The sequence below is a fragment of the Cryptomeria japonica genome, chromosome 6 (genome assembly GCF_030272615.1).
Source record: "Cryptomeria japonica chromosome 6, Sugi_1.0, whole genome shotgun sequence".
Taxonomy (NCBI): Eukaryota; Viridiplantae; Streptophyta; class Pinopsida; order Cupressales; family Cupressaceae; genus Cryptomeria; species Cryptomeria japonica.
The window spans coordinates 52,109,289-52,130,540 of NC_081410.1; the positions used below are offsets into that span (position 1 = coordinate 52,109,289).

Below are 21,252 nucleotides of genomic sequence, written 5' to 3' on the forward strand. Positions count from 1 at the left end.
TTGTTTGACACTTGTAACTTGGTAGATATTCGATTTGATGTTGTTGAGAAGCTAGCTTTAATTAATTCATCTGGAACTATCTGCTTCTTCAACGAACCCTTTGCTCTGACTTCTTTTGTCTCTGATGTGCAGGATGATGATGTACCTCGCCTTGGAATGCTGGATTGGAGAAGTTGCCCTTGATGACGTTAGTCCAAAGAAGGCCGTCCTTGCCGATGCTAGACTGGAGGAGGTCGCCCTTATCCTTGCTTGATCGTCCTTGATCTGGCTTGATTTTCCAACTCTGGGATCTCCATTTGATGCCTACACAAAATATTAAAGTTAGTCCTTTGAGCATCAAACCTTAAAGCATGAAATTCAAGACCTTTCAAAGGTAAAACTTAAGATATTAATTTTGAAAAAAGTCATGATAAATCAAGAACTACACATTTTCAAAATAAATTGGATTTTCAAGACTTAGATTTTACAGAATTGCAATGGGATCACAATAAGTCTTGAATGAGATCTTCAAAAAAAGTAATTTTTCATACCTTCTCTTGAGTACTTAAGTACAAAACCTTGAAAAATGAAGGAAGAAGACTGGATTTTGTTGGGCAAGATTTATAGCCATCCCTTGGATGAATTACGCCTCCTCTAGCTTGGAAAAGAATAAACTCCACTAGCCTCTTCAAAAATCTGGAAATTCGCCTTCAAATACCTTCAAAACATCTGGAAATTGTTGGTTGAAAATTTTGTACACTTAGGGGAAATATACAAAATTGTGGTTTCAACCACAGCACACGAGTAAAAACTCTCCTAATTAAGGGAAGGCTCCCCCAATCTAACTAAAACTGAAATAAAAACAGGATGGGACAGCAGTCTTCCTTCTTTCTTCAAGAAAGACAATATCCTTTTCTCTTCACAGAAAAGGATAGCGATTGAATATGAACAGCAATAATTACTTTCAAGTGAAATGAGAGAAAGGAAATGAAGTTTCCTGAAAGCGCAAAGACTTCCGTCACTTCTGTCACTTCCTTCGGGACGGGACAGCAATATCAAGCTCAAAGACTTGACTATTGGAAGTCCTATCTACCCTTTGCTATACTAAAATTTACAACGAATAAAAGATAACAGCTCAAAGACTGAAATAATCTATTCTTTCAACATAAAGACAAGAAATAATGCGAGCTCAAAGACTTGCTGCTATTTCTTATCAAACAATAATTTTTCTCAAGAATGGATGCAAGCTCAAAGACTTGCTGCTCCTTCAAGAGAGTTTCCTATTTTAATTAATCTTCTCTACTTGCAGCTCAAAGACTTCAAATCAGATTGGACTAAGCTCCTTTAGAAATACTTTGCATAGAAGAAATAAAAAGATTCAAACTCAAACATGTAGCTCAAAGACTCAAAACTTGAGTAATCCTTCTTTATTATTCTTCAAAAACTTTCAATCCACATACATAAGCTCAAAGACTTCTTGCTGTAAATTTGGCAGAGTTTTTGCTTGCTTTCCAAAAAGATATAATTACAATGGACTCCTCCAGTATTTATAGAAGAGGAGCCTTGAGAAAAAGGTGGGAGGATCCTAACTAACTTGAGAGATTCTCTCAACCACCAAGACTCATTCAATAATTAACTGAGACTTCATTAACTAACTAAGAGTTACTCTAACTAACTAAGACTTATTCCAAGTACAGTCCTAATCGGACACAACTTGTATTTGCCTTACATGTAATTACAAAAGTGCAAGTAATGTGTAACTTGCATTTTACAAAAAATAGTTTTACATGTAACTTGTCAAAACAAAATTACAAATGCGTAACTAAAACTATTCCATGTGTCTAAAGACACGACTCTAACTGCATCATCCTTTGTCTGTGATGATCTTCATGTTGCTTCAGGATGCAAGAACTTGAAGTATTCTGGATTGGTAAAGACATCTTGAACCGGAACGGGAACTTGCATCCTTGTCTTCTTGCTTGGGGTAGTACTATCTTTTCAGGAGGGAAAGGGTAGCCTTCCTCTTTTCATGTCATGACCATCTTTGTCTTGAAAGCATTTTATGCTCTCAACCATGAATTGTTGTTGTATTTCTTCTTTGTATCATCCTTCATTCTTGAAATTTGCTTGCAAAGTAAGGCCCATGCCTTAATCCATTGATTTGGTAGATCGTGTGTGCAAACCGGACTGACAAGGGAAGAGAGAAATTGATGCAAAAATGGGCTCACAAGTGAATTTCGGGTTTTGGAAGTTGCATTACATGTAGACTTTTAAATGGGGAAAATGAAAAAAAGCGTGAAATGAGTGGATGAAATGGTATGTACGGATGATGAAAATGAATATGAAAATATTTTGGGAAGATCATCTTCAAGAAAATGAGAAGAACTTTCAACATGTAATCTGGTTCTAAAACCCCGATTTTGAAAGAATGGGTATTTTTCATCTTTGCAACTTGGAATTTCAACAAAAGATGGTTAAATCTTTTATCCGTAAGGGAAGAACAATTATTTTCATCCAACTTGTAATCGGGATTTTAAAATCCCGAATACAAGTAAAGAGGGAAAATGGGGAAGAACAATGCAATTCTAAAATTGCTTTACAAAGGGGAAAATCTCTTTCACAAAATCTGATTTTTGGGGAAGAACCAACATATTTGAAAACAAGAAAAATGAAACAAGAAGAAAATAAGAAAACAAAAAAGACAAGAAAAATGAAACAAGAAGAAAAGAAATCTTACCTTGCTCCAAACTGAAAATGCTTTCTTCAAAAAGATGATTAATCTTTGAAATAAAGAAGAATATCTTTTAAAAAGAAATTAACCGTATTCCAAAACCCTAGCCACGTTTTTGAAAAAATGCCCAAAACTGAAAAACATGGCAGCAAATGCATGAGAAATGGCATGGAAAATGGCCAAAACTCTTTCTAACCTCAATACCTTAGCATACCAAGTCAAAACGATTCACAAGATTGCTGATTCGTGGCATTTTTAATGAAGAAAAACGTGGTTTTTTGGCAAAAACGTGTTTGCTGTTATAAAGCTAAAAACCAGCAATCTTAACCTCCATGTGGTGTGAAAGGTGTTTGAAAATGCATAAAAATAGGGAGGAATCCAAAACGCCTTCTATCTCCCAAAAAATCTCCACAAAAATGTGCTAAAAATCCTCAAAAAACATGTTTTTCCTTGCAATTCAGGTTTTTTGGAACAAATAACAAGTTTAAAATGTATGAAACAATGAAAATCGGGTTTTTTGGAGGATATAACAAGTTTAAAATTTCACTTTTTCAACATGTTAGGCAAAATCGGGATTTTTTGGCCAAATAGCAAGTTTAAAATGTCAAAAATGCACTTTATGAGCAAAATAGGGTTTTTTGGACCAAACTGCAAGTTTTAAATACTTGTAAATGGGAAATAAAATCCCTACAACAAGTTATATTTGCTTGCACATATGTAATGGGGATTTAAAATCCCTATTACATGCAAAAACCATTAAAGTAGGGGTTTTTTGACCAAACTGCAAGTTTACTTGTAATTGAGTCAAAAAATCCCTATTTTAACTAAAAAAGACTAAAAAACAATAAAAAAGATAAAAACAACAAAGGGGAAATTTAAAACAAATTACAAGTAACATCTTTTAAATAAAAGTGCACATGTAATAAGTCAAAAATTCCCCTACAAAGACCAAAACAATGAATATCATTAAAACTTGCAGTTTGAAGAAAATTCTCCACCTGCAGTCGGGATTTTAAAACCCGAAATTGAAGGAAAGACATAGCAAACGAACCCAGAATTTGACGAAATTCGAAACATAGTTCGAGGATGGACTGAGGATTAAGCCAGTCCAAGGATTAGTCAAAATTTTGCCTCGGGAAGCGTGCCATAGAGTAAATTTTTTCATTTTTTCACAAGAATTTCATGTAATGGTCCTTCATTTTTGAAAACAAAAATGAGGACAACAGAAATTATCCTCCAATCTAGCAAGAAATTCACCTCTCCAATAACCTTCAATATGAATTTCGCCCTCCTTAGCCTCCACACTTGGTAGAAATTCGCTCCACTCCAGCTAGATTTCGCACCTCCAATTAGCTCTCCAAATTCGCACTTGAAAGGATGATTGAATGATTTGAATTGTGAAAAAACACCTCCAATATATAGAGCGCTCACCTTCCACTTACCCATGAGGCTGACTTAGCAAATAAAAGGTGAAATAATAAATAAAACCTCAAAAGGAGTACGCCGACTTGTCAAATAAAGACAAAATAATGCCTTGTGCCCTCCACCTTTAATTTTTTAATTTCACAAAAAATTAATTTTAAATGCCTTTATAATAAAAAAAATCGATTTTCTAAGGCTCAAAATTAATTTACTAAATACCAATGCGCCTTTTATTAAATTCCAATTTAATTAATATTTTCAAATATTTCGAAGTTGGCAATTTGGCATCTAATGCAATTTGGAGGATATCAACATTGAAATATGGCAAAAAATAATGAATGCCATTAACTTCGCTCTTGTCCCTTGGAGAGGGATAGGAGCACCTTTTGGAAAATCGCTTTGGTCCCTTGGAGAGGGACAGGAGCACTTTTTCGTTTTTAGGCTAGGATTCTCAATTTTTTGAAGTCAAACCTTTGTTCACCCTGCTTTAGAAGATCCTTACCATCTCATACAACTTTGCCTTAGCATAATCTCGAAGGGAATTAGTTGTTTTCATAAAAAGCGCTCTGGTCCTTCAGTGAGGGACGGGAGCACTTTTGAGTCCATTGCATGAATTCTTGATCACATTAACCTTCAATTTACCCTCAAGGTGTAGAATATCACATTTCACTCAATCTTGAGCCTTGGTAATAACAATATCCTTTCAAAATGCAAGGTAAATGGTCATACTTGGAAATTGCGCCCTTGTCCCTTGGTGAGGGACGGGAGCACTTTTGCCAGTTGTCGTCAAAATTTGTAACTCTCGCATCTCAATTCCACTTCAAGGCATTTTAAACACTTTTTCAAACTTGCGCCTTGGCCTCAATTTATCCAAAATTGGTGAGAAAGGCAAGATAACATGTTAAGTGCTCTGGTCCCTTGGTGAGGGACAGGAGCACTTTTGAAAATCGCTCTGGTCCTTCAGTGAGGGACAGGAGCAGTTTTGCAATTCCAAGCCAATTCGTCCTTTGCTAGCCTTCCAAATTATCTTCAATGGGCTAATCATGTCCTCTTCCATTCATTTCGATCACAAACTTGCCTTAGCCTTGCAGGGAATTTACACTTTTTGGAAAATCGCTCTGGTCCCTTGGTGAGGGACGGGAGCACTTTTTGAAAATCGCTCTGGTCCCTTGGTGAGGGACGGGAGCACTTTTTCACTTCTTGGCGTACTTCTTTGTCTTTTAAACCTTCGATCGCGTCTAAAGCATAAAACATGATTCATCCTTCCCATCCAAGTCAAGTTTTGCCATAAAATATCAAACAAAGAAGAGAAACTTGAAAAAGTGGCATGGTCCTTCAGTGAGGGACGGGAGCACTTTTTGTCATTTGGGTTGATTTACTCCTTTGTGATCCGCTTAAATTATATTCAATGGACAAAACATGCTTCCCTTAACCTCTTCAAACCATAAAATCACTTTAATCTTGTAAAGGCAGTGCAAATTTGAAATTCAAGCTCCGGTCCTTCAGTGAGGGACAGGAGCACTTTTTGCCTTCTAGGCCAAAACGCTTCATTTTTTATCTTGAAATTCCTTTGCTAGGGAAGATTTCATCTTACTTCATGCTATGAATAGAAGTTAACGTCCAATAGAGGTCTAAAATTGTGCATATAAAGAAAAGTGCTCTGGGCCTTCAGTGAGGGACGGGAGCATTTTTGACCTTCTAGGCCAAAACTTCATCATTTCATTGTTTTCAATCAAGTCTGGATGCTTTATCATGTTCATTTCGTCCTCCACCATGCCTTTGATGTCTCAATTTAACCAAACAAGGCCAGGAATGGCTCAAATAAGTCTTTTCGCCCTGGTCCCTCAGTGAGGGACGGGAGCACTTCGCCTTGGTCCCTTGGAGAGGGACAGGAGCACTTTTTCCTTTAACCTTCAGAATTCACCATTTTTGTGCCTTCAAAATCTTCAAAAGTATCAAGTCATGTCCAATTATCATTTCGGAAGACCCTGCACAAAACAAAATAGAAAAGTCAGTGACAAATATGCATAAAATAACATTTGTGCTCTGGTCCCTTGGTGAGGGACAGGAGCACTTTTGTCCTTTCTGGCTAAAATATTCAAAATTTAGGTCTCCAATCATTTCACAAGGTAGAGTTAGGTCATCTTCAAGGCTAGGAATCAGTTAGCAAGCCCTCGCAAAACAAGAAATTGCACTTAGAATGAAATTCGTCCTGGGCCTCCAGTGAAGGACTGGAGCACTTTCTCTGTTTCAGGCATCATCTTGCCTCCGAAATTTGATCAAAATTTACCTAGGCAAGAATATACAGTTTCATCTTCAAAGTGCTAACACTTAGACAAAATTTGAATTTTCCCTCAAAAAACCCTGACTAGACCTAACTTGAGACATATCTGACTTCCTGACAGACTTATCTTACTTCAATAATCAACCTTTGGAAGGACGCTTAATAACTTTCAAAATTTGACTGGACTGGGCTTGAAAAATATCCAAAAGAAACCCCTAAGGCTTAGCCCTCGCTCAGACAACTCACTCACTCAAAACCCTAAAAGCAGAGAGAAGAACAGGCAAAACAAAAGCGAAAAAGAGGGGGTCCCCATTTGCAATGGGGCGATGTGTGAAAACGTCACAACACTACCCTACAGAAAACTTGTCATAATTTGCAGGTTGTTTGGCCATGAATGGATAGAAGGCTGCCCCTTCTCCTCTAAACGCTTTGCAACATGAGCCTACTGTTGAGACCCTCCTTGGTTTTGTAGAACTTTTGGATATGACCAAGTTTACCATAATTTGTTGACTACAATCCTTCCAACTTGATGTTGTGTATCAAAGCCATCCCTCCCTTACACCGAGATCAATGTCTCAAAAAACTTCACAATTTTGAAAGAACACTATATTGTCTGAAATACCGTCAAACTTTTGCAGAAGAACATTGTTTGCCTTAGAAACCCTAGGTGCAACCCAAAACAAGCTGCAAGAAACCACGATTTTTGCGGAAAAAAATGTCAAACGCTTGATGCAATGTTGAAATCACACACCTTCATTTTTGTGGAAGAAAAATTAGAAAAGCCTCCAATAGAGAAAGAACCCACAATTTTTGTGTGAAAGAACCCAAAATTAGAAATGTCAAATCTATCTATGTTCTACGTTAAAATCCCCACCAAAATATATGGAGAATTATGAGAGCCTTTCTTTGGGAAGGCAATTTAGATGCTAAGAGATTGCTTTAGTCAAACAGGAGATGGTATGCACACAATTTTTTTGTTTAGAAATTTAACAATCACATGTAAAATTGAACACTTATTTGCACAAGGTGTTGTGACAAAGCACAAAGACACATAAGACATCACCAATGTGTCAAGCATAGTGGCACAAAGTCAAATTCAAAATGGTTGCTTGGAAGGGAAAGTGGTTGTCTTTTATAAGAAAGATCTTGATTTAAAGTAGTATTTTAGCAATTTCAATCTATATTATGTCCTACCTTAAAATCCCCACAAATATGTGGAGAATAATGACACCCTTTCTTTGGCAAGACAATTTAGATGCGAAGAAATTTCCTCTAGTCATATGGGAGATGGTATGCACATAATTTTTTGTGTTTTTAGAAATGCAACAATTACATGTTGCGTTGCACGCTCATTTGCACATGGTGTTGTTACAAAGAACAAAGACACATAAGACATCACCAATGCACCAAGCATAGTGGCAAAAAGTGGAAGACTTTCACTAATCGTGTGACAAAGTCACCATGATGACCATACAAGAGGATGGAGCTTCCTCCATGATGACAACTAGGCACTAACCCAATGATCTTATTCTCTTGTAAACACATGGAGTAGGATGAGAGTGACACTTTCCTCTTGTCCATTCTAAGATAAAATGAACATCCAAACACAAGGGGAAACCTACACAAGAGGTGAATCAACTAGGAGGTACAAGGCCTCACTAATTGGAAGAATAACTAGTTGATTTCATACAAAAGCATACTTCACAATGCAAAAGAGGGGATAACTCTCAAGGTGTGATACATAATCTACAAGTGAGATGATAGGAAACTAAGATGACCAAGGGGAACAACTTCCATTTAGAAAGTTTCTCCAAAAAAAATAGGAAATGCTTGTTGTTTAACGATCTAAGGGCAATAGCATGTAGGAAAACACTAGCTCTCTAGATGGACCCTAGCATATAAGGAGGACTCTAGCACATTACACTAAAGTCCTAGAACTATACTGTAATCTTTCTTCTGTGTTGTAGTCTTGCAGAAGTGTCCAAATGGGAAATTTCTAGAACTAACTTCTCAAGGCCATTTTTAGACTATCTTAAGGGTTTCCCTATGTTAATCTCAATTCCACAACATGATATTCACCTTGGAATAGTCATACAATTCTTTGGAATCTAACCACTAGCAACTTGCACAAGACACGACAAGACCTCTTGAAGCAGGGGTAGATCAAGTGGAATGATACAATGGCTTCGTAGAACGCCATAAGACACCAATATAATATTCCTAGATACACATGCAATAGGGATGACAAATAGACTAGGCATACTATTGACGACTAAAACTTAAAAGCAATTCAATTACATCAATTGATCAAGAATAAGGTTTAATCACACTAGTTTGCATGATTGATGAAACCAACACAAAATATGGAAAATACAATACAAGATGCTATGTGTGTTCAACACCAAATTTGACATGTGCCAAAAGAAAACGTAGATACCTTGCTACTCAAATGGGTTGATTACAATTCTATACAGAAGCATCGATGAACATAATTATAGCATTTCATTTACTAAAGCAAACATGCTTATATATCATGATTTGACTGTTACAATTCATGTCAACATCCTCACAAGATGAGGTGTGAAGACACCTCACATGCTACCATATATTTTATTACAATCAAAGTGTCTCATCCCCAATATGGATGGATCATAATCTGCATAAGAGGATATAATAATGCACAACTATACTCTTTTACAATGGCTAGAAGGACCCAATTTACAATGTTTACAAGATTACAACAAAGAAGAGCTACAAGAAGCATAATGCCATGAGAGTCCAACACACTCTCCAACGAGCATCACCCAAGTCTTTCTAGCCCTAATGGCTGTTTAACACCACTCAACCATGTGGAACCACCCTTAAGCCCTCCCCACTATTCTAGGAGACAATCAAGGGTACAAGGCACACACACAAACAAGGAGTGCATTACAATACTCATGCCAACCCAAAGCATACAACAACATATGTAGTAACTCATGCCAATATAATACATGAGTTTATACATAATAACACACACTAATCCAATACATATGTATTATATTCACGCCGATATAATAAATATGAGAGTATACATAGCAACACATGCTAATCCAATACATACAAGAGTAATGCTCTTGCTAGCATGAGCGTAAAAAAATGCCAACAATATTCATGCATGAGGCTTCTTCACACAATCAATGCACACAAATCAGTATATGAATAGGGAAACCAAATATGCATTAATAAGAGTATCCATACCATCAATGCACATAATTCAACATTTAAGTAAATGCCAACAACCATGAATGTATCCATACCATAAATAAATACTCAAATTTCCAAAATTTCAAATACACCCCTAGATCTAGAAAATGCACACCATCATTCTTTCCTATTCACATAATTTTAAAAAAGGTTTAGGAAAATTTTGCCATAACCTTGTGTTGTGACGTTTTCACACATTGCCCCATTGCAAATGGGGACCCCCACTTTTTGCTTGCTGGCTTTGTTGCTTAGGTTAGTTGTCTTGACTTAGTGTAGATCTTTCAGTTGTTAACCTTTGCTTATGAGTGGAGGTTGGTTCTGTCAATCATTGATGAGGAGTTGAGGTCAGGTCGCTAGGTGATGTCGAGGTTGCAAAGTTAGAAATGTTGTCAATGTTGTCAATATCATCAAATGTTGTCAAGTTGCAAGATATTTTCCAAAGTACCTGGTCACTAGGGTTGGGTGTTGGAGTCAGAGTTAAATGAGACTTGCATAATTAAGTTGTATGAGGTGATCAGGTCATCGAGATCTCATTTGCAAACATGAATAGGTCCTAGGGTTTTAGGGTGTCGAGGGCCTAGGTTTGAAAAATGGTTGCTAGAATCACTTCCAATGATGAAGTGTGAAAACGTTGGGCTTACCAAAATTTCGAAGGTGAAAATTTGACTAAGATTCTTGCTCAGGTCATGGTCTAGGCCTTCGCTTGCTCACCAAGCCAAGTTTATGCGATTGAAAGGTAGAATTTGCGCCCAACTTCAGGAGGAGACAGAGGTGTAATTTTGTGAAGTAAAGAACAAGTATCAAACCTTAAAACAATCAAATTAGATCTGCAAACACTTTGAATCAGACTCATCAATGCATAGAGTCAGGCCTAGAATTTGGACCCAGACCTAAATTAGACCTCCAGATGCAGACATCAGACCTTAAGGGTTGGGAACCAGACCTGAAAGCATTAAGGTCAGAATTGAAAACAAAATTTTTGCTAAGTGTTGCTTTGAGAACACCTACACAATATGGCCAGATTGTACAAGCACACCTTCAATATGCACCCAGAAAACTTAGAGGGCAGATCTTAAGGGGTAAGTATCAGACCTGAAACAACAACAGTTTGACCTGCAAGCAATCAAAACAGTCCTGAAACATGAGCAATCAGGCCGAAGAGTGAACAAATCAGGCTTAAAAAAATGTTAAAATCAGGCTTGGAGCAAAATTAGACTTTGAAGGAGTTGAAGATCAGAATTGAAAACTTGAAATAGGTTACTAAGTGTTAACCTAGGGCACATAGTGCATGCCCTCATGCATTTTGTGCCCCATGTGGTGTATGCCTGGATGCATTATGCTCTCTAAGTTGTGCAAATGCATGGCGAAAAGCCGCCCTAGCAAGAAGCATTGTGCAATTAAACATTGAAAAGTCACTCAACCAAGTGATCTTGTGCAAAGAAGAGGGCAAAAGCTGCCCTTGTGCAAATGACTATCAAATTTGCGCCCTCCTAATGTTTTGTGCAATTGAGGGTGAAATTTCCGCCCTTGTGCAAATGATCCATCAAAATGCGCCTTCCCCTAGATGTTTTTGTGCAAATGAAGAGTAAAATCCTTCCATCCTTGTGCAATTAAACCTCTAAATGCCTACCAAGTAAGAAAGATTTGTGTGAATGAGGGTTGAAATACTGACTAAGAAAGTTAACTTGTGCAAATGGACCCTTAAATGCTGACCAAGCAAGCTGATTTGTGCAATTGTACCCATAAAACCCGCTCCATCATGAACTTTGTGCAATTCAGCATGAAATTTGCGCCTAGGTTGTGCAATTGAACCATGAAAATCCACCCAAACAAATAGGGCAGGCCTAAGGTCAAGTGTGTAGGCCTAAAATGCATTTAAGAGGCCCTCGTTTGAAATGTGTGGACCCAAAGCTGAAGTGTGTAGGCTTGAAAGGGTGATAGGGCAGACTTAAAATGAAATATGTTGATGAATAGGTCTTGACCCAAGCAATGTGAGGATCTAAGCATGAAACGCGTGGAGGAGACCTAAATAACACAGGGTCCTAGCTTAAAGAGTGAAACGTGCGAGTTCAATGTGAAGCGTGGACTCATAAGGACTGGCCTAAAGGGTGACCCTAAAGGTTAGCATGTGGGATCAAATTCAAGTTGAAGCATGTAAAGCAAGTGGACCTAAATGCTCAAACGTGTGGACCTAAATAGGTCCCCACCTATGTTGAAACATGTGGACTTGAAAGGGGTAGCATGGAGGTAGGATAGGTCTAAACAAAGTGTGCATACCCAAATCCTAACATATAAACATCAAAATGTGTGGTCCTATCTTTAAACATGGCGTGTGAAGCAAAGTGTAGCGTGTTGAAGAGCAAGGTGGGCACATGAGGATAGAAAAGACCTAAATGAGATGTGTGGCATAGGGGAGATCCTAATTCAAATGTGTAAGATAAGGACCTGACCTAAATCAAGGTGTGTAGGTCCCAATCTGAGCCCTGATCTGAAGTAAAACATGGAGGTGAGGGATCTAAAGGTGTGACCTAAACCAGAAACGTTCTAAGGGAATGAATATAAGTCCTCACAAAGTGTGTAAACCTGAATTGAGGTCCTAATCTAAATTAAACATGTAAAGTTAAGTCCAAACCCAACACACAAGACACATGAAAGGAGAAATAGGATCTACTTAAGGCATTGGAGTCGAGAAAGCATGTGGGGACTTAAGGTGAAACTTGAAACATTAAGCAAATTGCAAACAGAAAATTGATCAATATGCAAGGATTTCACACCAAGATAAGAGGTGAGCTATGAAGGGAAATGAGTTGTTTGACAATACAAGCAATAACAACAGCAGTCACAGCAATGATGTAGTTAATACCAACAAGGGAGCAGTTCAAATCAGAAGCAAAATTCAGGAACCAGACCCTATTCAGACATTATCAGACCTGAAACATCACATAACCCAATCCAAAAATAAAATCAGAGCACATAGAGATGAAGGGTAGGTGAAATTAGCATGTATTATATGTGTTTGATACCCTCTTGTTTGTTGTGCAGGAAGAAAGTAAAGGAACAGGTCTGATTGTAGGAGGATCAGAACAGCACTTCGAGGAAGGATTTCAACAGCATGAGTAAAGCAAAGAATCTAGTGAAAGAACTCAGCAATGCAAGTGCAAAGACTAACAGGTTCAAGTGAAAATCAAGAAGGAAGACACAAATGTAGAACACAACACAAGCTCAAAGAATGGAACTTAGAGGAGCTGATAGAGAAAGACTTAAAAGTGAAGCAGCTTATGATCAAATTTCATCAAGAAGTCAGCTACTTTGAGCAGGAAGGCAAATTAAACAATCAAGGCAAGATAGGCAAGCAAGGGTAGAGGATCAATTTGATCATGACGATGCCAATCATCATCATACCAAGCTTGGAGATGTTGAATATCAAGGGATGTTGCTCAACATCAAACTTGCTTGTGATGAGGTATCAAGCCCACCAAGCAGACTAAGGTGGCATCTTTGTCATCACTCAACCAATCAAGAGGACTCCAAGTTAGCACATCCAGATGTAATGCACTTGACTCATCTTATAGATGTACAGAGTTCAAGATACCTAACCTCATATTTCATTGGTTCACATTCAAAGATGGACATTTGTCCAAAATGATGAAATTTTCTCATTGGCCGAAAGGAGTTTGTTGTAGCAAACCCTAATTAGGGTTTTATCCTTGCAATCTTGGCCATTGATTGTGAATCAATATGAGCCATTCATTGTAAAGAGCTATCTATACAAGGCTCAAATATCCCATTTGTAAAGGTTAACAATTGGAGAGTAATAGAAAATAGTGAAAGAATAGACAACAATTAGGAATTAGAAGTTAAAGTAGAAGTTAGAATAGGAGGAGAAGGTTGTTACAAGTGTGGTTGCCATTGCACCAAAAGATTGACTTGTTAATGCCCGATACAACCACTAGACTTATAGAATCCACAGGAGGCGGTTAAGTCATGTCACAAACCCAAGTGTTGTGCCCCACAACACAAGGAGACCAAGGGCACACACCTTGCAACAATCCCCCCCTAGTGCAAGCGAGGGGTTTAAACCTGTGACCAAGCTCTGATACCACTTGTTACAAGTGTGGTTGCCGTCGCACCAAAAGATCGACCTGTTAATGCCCGATACAACCACTAGACTTATAGAATCCATAGGAGGTGGTTAAGCCATGTCACAAACTTGAGCGCTGTGTTGCACAACACAAGGAGACCAAGGGCGCACACCTTGCAACAAAGGCAAAGATTGTTGCCAAGATCTTGTTGTAAGAGACATTGTTTTCATTGAAGTTATGGTGGATTCTCTATGTTAATTCAACATGTTGCATGGTCTCTACTTCTCATTTTCTTTAAAGTTGGTTAGATGAATGGAAGATATCATTGTTGATGAATGGTGTACCTAATGTTCATACTACTTGTAATTTGTTGATTGCAAATTGCAGTGCATAGTCAACTGAACTTGTGTGAAAGCTTAATTTCTATTACTCCATTCTCATTGTTCATGTGGTTGATGTGCATTGATGATATGAAAATCATTCGTTTATCCTTAGGAGATTGTACTAGTTTTGTGTAATTGTTTCTTGATGGTGAAACCAGAGTTCCCAAACTCGCTGCGAGTTAGGTGAGTTCGCCGAGTTGGCGAGTCGAGCCAAGCTCGGCGAGTTTTGCTGACTTGGGACTCGGACTCGACGAGTTTTGACCATAATTCACCTGACTCGCAAGTTAGGCGATTTATGGCAAAAGTCACCGAGTCCGAGCTCCAAGACTCGGCCACGACAGGTCAATGTTTTGTCTTGAAAAAAACAAAAAAAACATGAAGTTGTCTCCGTGAGGATTCATATATGGAATATAACATTTAAGTATAAGTGGCATTTCCTTATGTCTTTTCTCTTTCTTATACTTTAAGTTATATTCCATATATATTGTCAGGACGTTTGAGAGTGGTTTCGGACCTCCATGAGTTATAATGCAAAATCTAGTTTTTGGAAGATCCTTCAAATTTCCAGACAGTCAAATTTTAGGTCATTTCAGGATCAGGATGACATTCCAGACTTTTAAGGCGAGTTCACTTTGACCTTGATGTAAGGGACGGGACCTAGGAGGACACTATACATTCAACCAAGGTTTGATTTAGCAACTTTAAACATGACCGGATAGTACACAAAAACCCTAGGAATGATCTAAATAACCCCTAATCATTCAATTGACCTAACCTCCTTCACTCCACCTTGAGGAGATCCACTTGACTTGATGACCTTTGAGAAACTCAATCCCTTCAATGCAAAGGCTAAGACACTAAAACGGCCAACAACAAAACTAAAAGAGCTAACAATAGAAAGCAAAAAGTGGGGGTCTTCATTTGCAATGGGGCGATGTGTGAGTACCTCACAACAGGGATGTTTCTTAAAATTTTGAAAAAAGGGGGTGAGTTGGGTACATTTCCTACCTGTACATCCCAAAAAAACCCCCCATGGGGCAGAAGGTTATTTTTGGCAAGGGACATGTCTCTGAGGAGCATATTTTCAAACCCTTCTGTCCTCACAATTCCCCCTTCCATCCAACATATATATAGCCTAAAAACTAAGAGGTCCAAGAAAGACCAAGGTCAACTATAGTCCCAAGGTAAAACCTAAGTTCAACAAGCACACTATCTAATGCTACCATACACAAGCACTCCTTACAGTTTCCAAGTGAAGATGTTCATGATGTCTCATGTTGGTGCTCCCAAAATTTCAATTTGGCCAAAGAAAATACTAAACAAAAGCCCCAAACAAGTAGATACTCTACCAGCATGCCTTTCATGGCATAACAAGCTAGCACACATTATAATTGGGCTTTATTCAATAATGGGTGCATGAAACAAGTTTTAAATCGTTAAAAATCTCTTAATTTCAAGGGTTTTTTAATTTTGCTGAGTCATTGCGGAGTTGTAGCCGAGTCATAGCCGAGTCACGAGTCGAGTTGGCCTTGCCGAGTCCGAGTCGAGTCCGAGTCTGGGAACTATGGGTGAAACAAAGTTTGGTTTGGTCACACCTAATCAACAATTAGTTCCTAAATTCTTAGGATTAGATTAGCTTTCTTAACCCTTAATTCCTTTTGCTATTTGTTTTCCAAGTAAGTAAGTCTTCATGTTCCAGCAACATTCATGTTCAACGTAAGTCCCCTTGTGATCCCAACAAATCACATCAACCATTGAGCTATCTACAAGTCAAGACTTGACAATAGAAACTTTGGAGTCATCTTGGTTGATCACATAATTTAGCATCTGACGCGATTTTGATCAAGAGAGGATAGATTGCCTTTGGTATTTTATTCTGTGTTCCATAGTGCATAAAAACGCATCAACACCTTGTCTCTAATTTTTGTATTTTTCAAAATTAAATAATGCATAAAAAAATGCAAAAATTCATTGGAAAATTCTTTCTATAAGCAGAAACCATATATCTCCACTTGATGTGGGCATGGCAAATGAAGAAATATCCTTTTAATGCATAAAATCATGAGGGCATACCTTTCAAATTAAAGTTTGAAATCAATAGAGAAGAGGCTTTTTCCTTGAGCATCAACTTTAAACAATAAATCAAGCAAAATGGTCCTCCATCCATTACACTACCAAGCATTATCCTTTTCATGGTTATGGACACTATTGTTTGTCTCCTGGTTTCATCCACTCCATGCTTCTTTAAGGGGCCCTTCATTCACAAGGCCTTTCTACATGCACAATATTCAGTGGCATGGGGTTTAACCTCTTTGGGTTTTCCCCCACGTTGTTTGTTTACATTGCTTCAGTGCTTACTTTAGTTATCACCTCAATAACATACTGCAGTGCTGCTCTATTGTAATTGGATGTTCCTTTCTTCAGTCCCAATGATTTTCTTTTGGTCATTTGTTGACAGCAATATACATTTTTTTTCCTTCTTTTTGATCATTTGTTTTCTTCTATAGTCACCAAATCAACTAACTTAATATTTTCATTCCTTACGTTACCATCCTTTTTATAAACTTGATGCTTCTTGTTTAAATACAAAATTGAAAGGTTTGAAATTGTAGAGGGAATCTTCCTTGCCGGATAGTACAAAAGTTTTTGTTAAACTTAGATGTTGATGCAAAATGAAAGTATATTGAGCACACTAAAGGTTATAAGGATAGTCTCTAATGGCCGCAATCAAATGGCTTAAGATAGTTTTTGATGGCTTCAGTCAAATGACTTCGGATAGTTTTTGATGGCTGCAGCCAAATGACTTAAGTATTTTCTAAATATTAGTCTATCCTCACTATTAGACTATTGTACAAAATAATAATGTAAATTATGATGTTTTATGGTTATATAAACAATGGAATCACTAGATTCATTATCTTATTCTTTCATAATATAAAATATCTTTTTAAAAACTATTTGAAGTATACTTATACTAAATTTCCATTTCTCTATGAAAAAGTTATTCTGAAATATCCTTAAAAAATAAGCTACATCGGTTTTTTTTTTTTTTTTGATAGGTAAGTTGTGGATTAGGGCTGACTCTCGATGTAAAACAAATGAGAAACAAGATGACAACTTCAGACTCATGGATGGGGAATACAAGTATAATGAATTGATAGAGGAAAATAATAGGTGCAAAGAACTCAAAAGGGAACTAGGAAGCATATATGAGACTATAGGATTGGATGGAACACGTATAGACTAGACACTATACTTAACCAAGAACCCCGCAAAGGACAACATCAAGTCATCACATCCATTTGACTACTCCCTTCCGCCTGTTCCTACAGAGAAGGGTATCCATGGTCTATCAAGTTCCATCATTAACAGTACCTCGATCTTCTATTTGTAGTTTCTTTCCTTCTGATTTTCGTCCTTTCTTCTTCTTTGGAATGCTAACGTGAAGTATCTGTTAAAAAAACTTTCACCTTGGGCTTCTGGCTCCAAACGCTACTCCCTCCCCTACAAATGTTAAACAAACTTTCAACTTTGGGTTTTAGTTGGAGCCAGGAGCCTGAGAAGTATCTGTAGCCAAATTTGGTGTCAGTTTCAAAGGTAGAAGGCTAGGAGTCACCAAAATAATCCGTTCTTTGCAAAAGGCACTGCATTCATGGAATGGATTTGTGCTATTTTTGTAAGTCTTGAAGGAGAGAGGGATCAGTTGGGGCATTGGTGCCATCGAGTCTGTGGCATTTGAAGCATGTAGGGTAGGAGTAGGGAGTCCCTTTTGTGTGCCACCTGCCGTTGCCCCAAGAGGGATCAAAACCGAGGCTAGAGACCAAGGACAGACCCATCGCCTTCTTCGAGCCTTGTTTTGTTTCAGATAACTATATATTGCTCTGCCTTTCACCATTTTGCCTTGTCTCAGCTCCACTTGCTTGTTGAAGCTCCTCGCTTTGCACGCCTGTAGAATTCCAGTCACATATGTTGCTGGATGTATTAAATTTTTCTAATTTACCTCTGTTTATAGTCTAGATTAGTGCCACACATAAAAATGAACCCTAAATAGATGCTAGATGCACCTCATGATAAAATGTCATGTCATATTAATAAAGCTAGCTTGTTGTGTATATGTTAAGATAATTGATTTAAGCCTTTAAAGATTGTTCAGTTACATGCATACATGACAGCCAGTTGAAATCATCACTTTGAAAGTTAAAATGAATTTGATAAGTTTTAATTTACATTGTTTATGGCATGCATTACAATAAACTATATATCTGTCAATATGGCCCAATGTGATGCCATGTTCATCTTCTAAATTTTAAACGTTGGTGATCAAATTTTTTATTTGAGTGTTTATGTATTGAATTTTATATATTTTAATGAAGAAGATTACTATTCATCTTGTATATACTATGGTCTTCTAACTCTGCAGTTGTTTGCTTTCTAGTTTGTTTCCATTGTTTAGTTTTTAAAAATTGTTTGTTGCATGGAACCATGTTTTCATTTTTGACTAATTTATCATCATTTTTATTCAAAATATTGAAAAGAATTTTGTGACAGTTCAAACACATTCTTTTGTTTTGTCATAAGTTAAATTTCCAAGTTGACAGGTGCATTATGAGATTCTACATTCGATTTGCTTAAGTTTTGGTATTTAATAATCAGGGCAATGTAATAGGACGTGGAATTATTGAGTTCTGTGATGGAGGTCCTGCTGTAAGTTTTTTCTAAACCATATATGATTAAATTCAGTATTTATGAATTGTTTTTCAAAAAACCTTTGTCTTTATGTATCATAATTATGAACTGTACGAAGATTTGTCTTTTTTATACAGTTTGGCTTGTTTCAAATGCAAGAGTTTAATTTTATAATCTTTACTTAGGTCATCATAGGGTTACATTTTCTTAGATTTAGTTTTACTAAATAAAATTGATAATTTCAACTAAACATTTTGTAGAGCAAAGGGGATTTATGCATGCGTTTTCTGCTCATTACCAATAACTTATATGTATTATTGGTTTATGTTGATAAGATATATAAAACAAGTTACACAGAATGGATTCTTTTTCTTTCAAGCATTCTGACACTGTCTTATATGCATGTTTAGCATCATTTAACAAAGCATATAAGCAAAATGCCAATGATAACCTTAAACAAAAAATTTACCTAGACAGGCATAATGTTATTGTGGCTTAACTACACAATATAATCTCACAGCAAGTTTCAGATGCTATACAAAGCTCTTCTTATGGGTTAAAAAATATGGAAACAGTAAATTACCATCTGTAGAAATGGGAAAAACAAGTGGTTTCAATAAATTTGAGAAGCTCAGCCTTAAATTCACTCACAACCTGTTGCTTTTCTAGTGCGTAACTTTCAAAATAGATTTCCTAATGTCACTTCGGAAAAATATTAGAGAAGGAGAAGATGATACATGGACGAGAAACTGATCAAGAACATCAAATACAGAATTGCCAGGGGAGGAACAGGTTTTGGGGCCAATTTTAGAAGAGGGATTTTTCTTTGGGAAGAGGTTATAGGTTCAGTAATGTCTCAAGCACTAAATAGTTGATATAAATTAATCAATTATTATGTTGTCCTACTTGAATTTTACTTCAAATTGATAGAGATAGAATGTAGATTCTGCTAGAATTAGTGTTCTTAAAGTTGTCGGAAGGAAACAAGTACTACAATTTCATAAAAAAGATGGACACAACCATTAAAACAACAAAGTTCAACCACCATACAAATGACATGAAGATTTTAACTTGTACACTCAGCAATAGGGGAAACCATCTAGAAGTGGCTACTCAATCCAAATTGGATCATAAGAACGTTAGTACATTTGACTCATAACCACATTTTTCTTTCTCTAGTCAAAAACTAATTATGTAACGTGAAACATTCCCAAAACAATCTTAATTCTTGATCATAGCAGCTTGTGCAAGTTTTGACAAAGGTTATAGACAGTTCTTGTCATGTCCATTTTTTTATTAATTCATCATATTTAGGAGTCATGAGCCCATTTGCAAATTTCCCAATGGGCAATGGGTAAGTGTTAGGGAAATATTTCATAATAAGTGTTTTTTGTTTTTTTGTACATCAGGTGTTTGAAACTCATTTCTAGTGTTCAAAAATTCAAAACAGTGTTCTCATCTCTTATTGAGGAAATCATAATTTATTAATTATCTGGGTAGATTTAGTGGAACATAGGATAAATAGTATAATATTATTATTTCTCAATTTGGATTTCTTGCAGGAGGCTATGACACTTGGCATATAGATTCTATGATAGAGCACTATGAGGAGTTACAGGTTGGCTTTAAGAGGATGTTATGATGGCCAAAGGTGGGACTGATTTTGAGGAGGAATCATGACTTAAACAAGCAGTCGCTATTTTTGGTGAAAGGACCACTCGTGGGGGCAGTTGGGATTTGGGTTGACTTTCTTGTACTATAATTTGAGGTTCTTGGATAGCCATTATCATCTTTTGTTTCTCTCATATTTTCTGTATTAATTGGACTTCGTGTTCATCGGTTGAGTCAAAGGTGAAAATCCTTTGATCTGGAGATCAGAGGACAAAACACCTTCGGTTTCATGTGGGCAATCTTATTCAGGGATTTCATTTATGCTGAATGTATTTTTGTTTACTTTACCAACAAGTGATTTGTAGAGTGGAGCAACAACATATAGCAACAGTAGATTTGATTTGACTTCTTCCAACATCTGTATTTGTTTATCTTTAAGTGATTTATTCTAGCATATTCAAATAATATTATTCAACTCCAATATGATTGTAATGTCCCCTCTTGGGATAACTTATGAAATTGAGACAATTAGCTTGCAAAAATCAATTGCAAGAGACTTCTTTCCTTAAAGTCTTAAATACCACTATAAATTACAATATATGATACCATTTTATAAACTTATTGAATGGATAAGATATAGATAATGATAATGTTATTTCGAAGAATAATGTATATATTTAATATAGGTCACTGCTATATCTGATATAAACTGATATAATTATGCAGAGATGATCTTGATAGCTTCCTCTGTTTTAACAATGGGGGACGTGCTATAATGTTGTTTTATAATCGCTTATGGTGATTGAATTGCTATCTCTAATACAATCT

General features: G+C 36.8%; 1 protein-coding gene across 7 annotated transcripts in view; it reads left to right on the plus strand.

The window, feature by feature from the left end:
- LOC131064231 (uncharacterized) overlaps window positions 1-21,252 on the plus strand; it is a 102,519-nt gene that overhangs the window by 22,123 nt on the left and 59,144 nt on the right. For all 7 annotated transcript variants that reach the window (XM_057998326.2, XM_057998323.2, XM_057998325.2 and 4 more), the window contains exon 6: window positions 18,781-18,831. In XM_057998326.2, coding sequence (XP_057854309.2) covers window positions 18,781-18,831 — 51 coding nt within the window. The remainder of the gene's footprint in view (window positions 1-18,780; window positions 18,832-21,252) is intronic.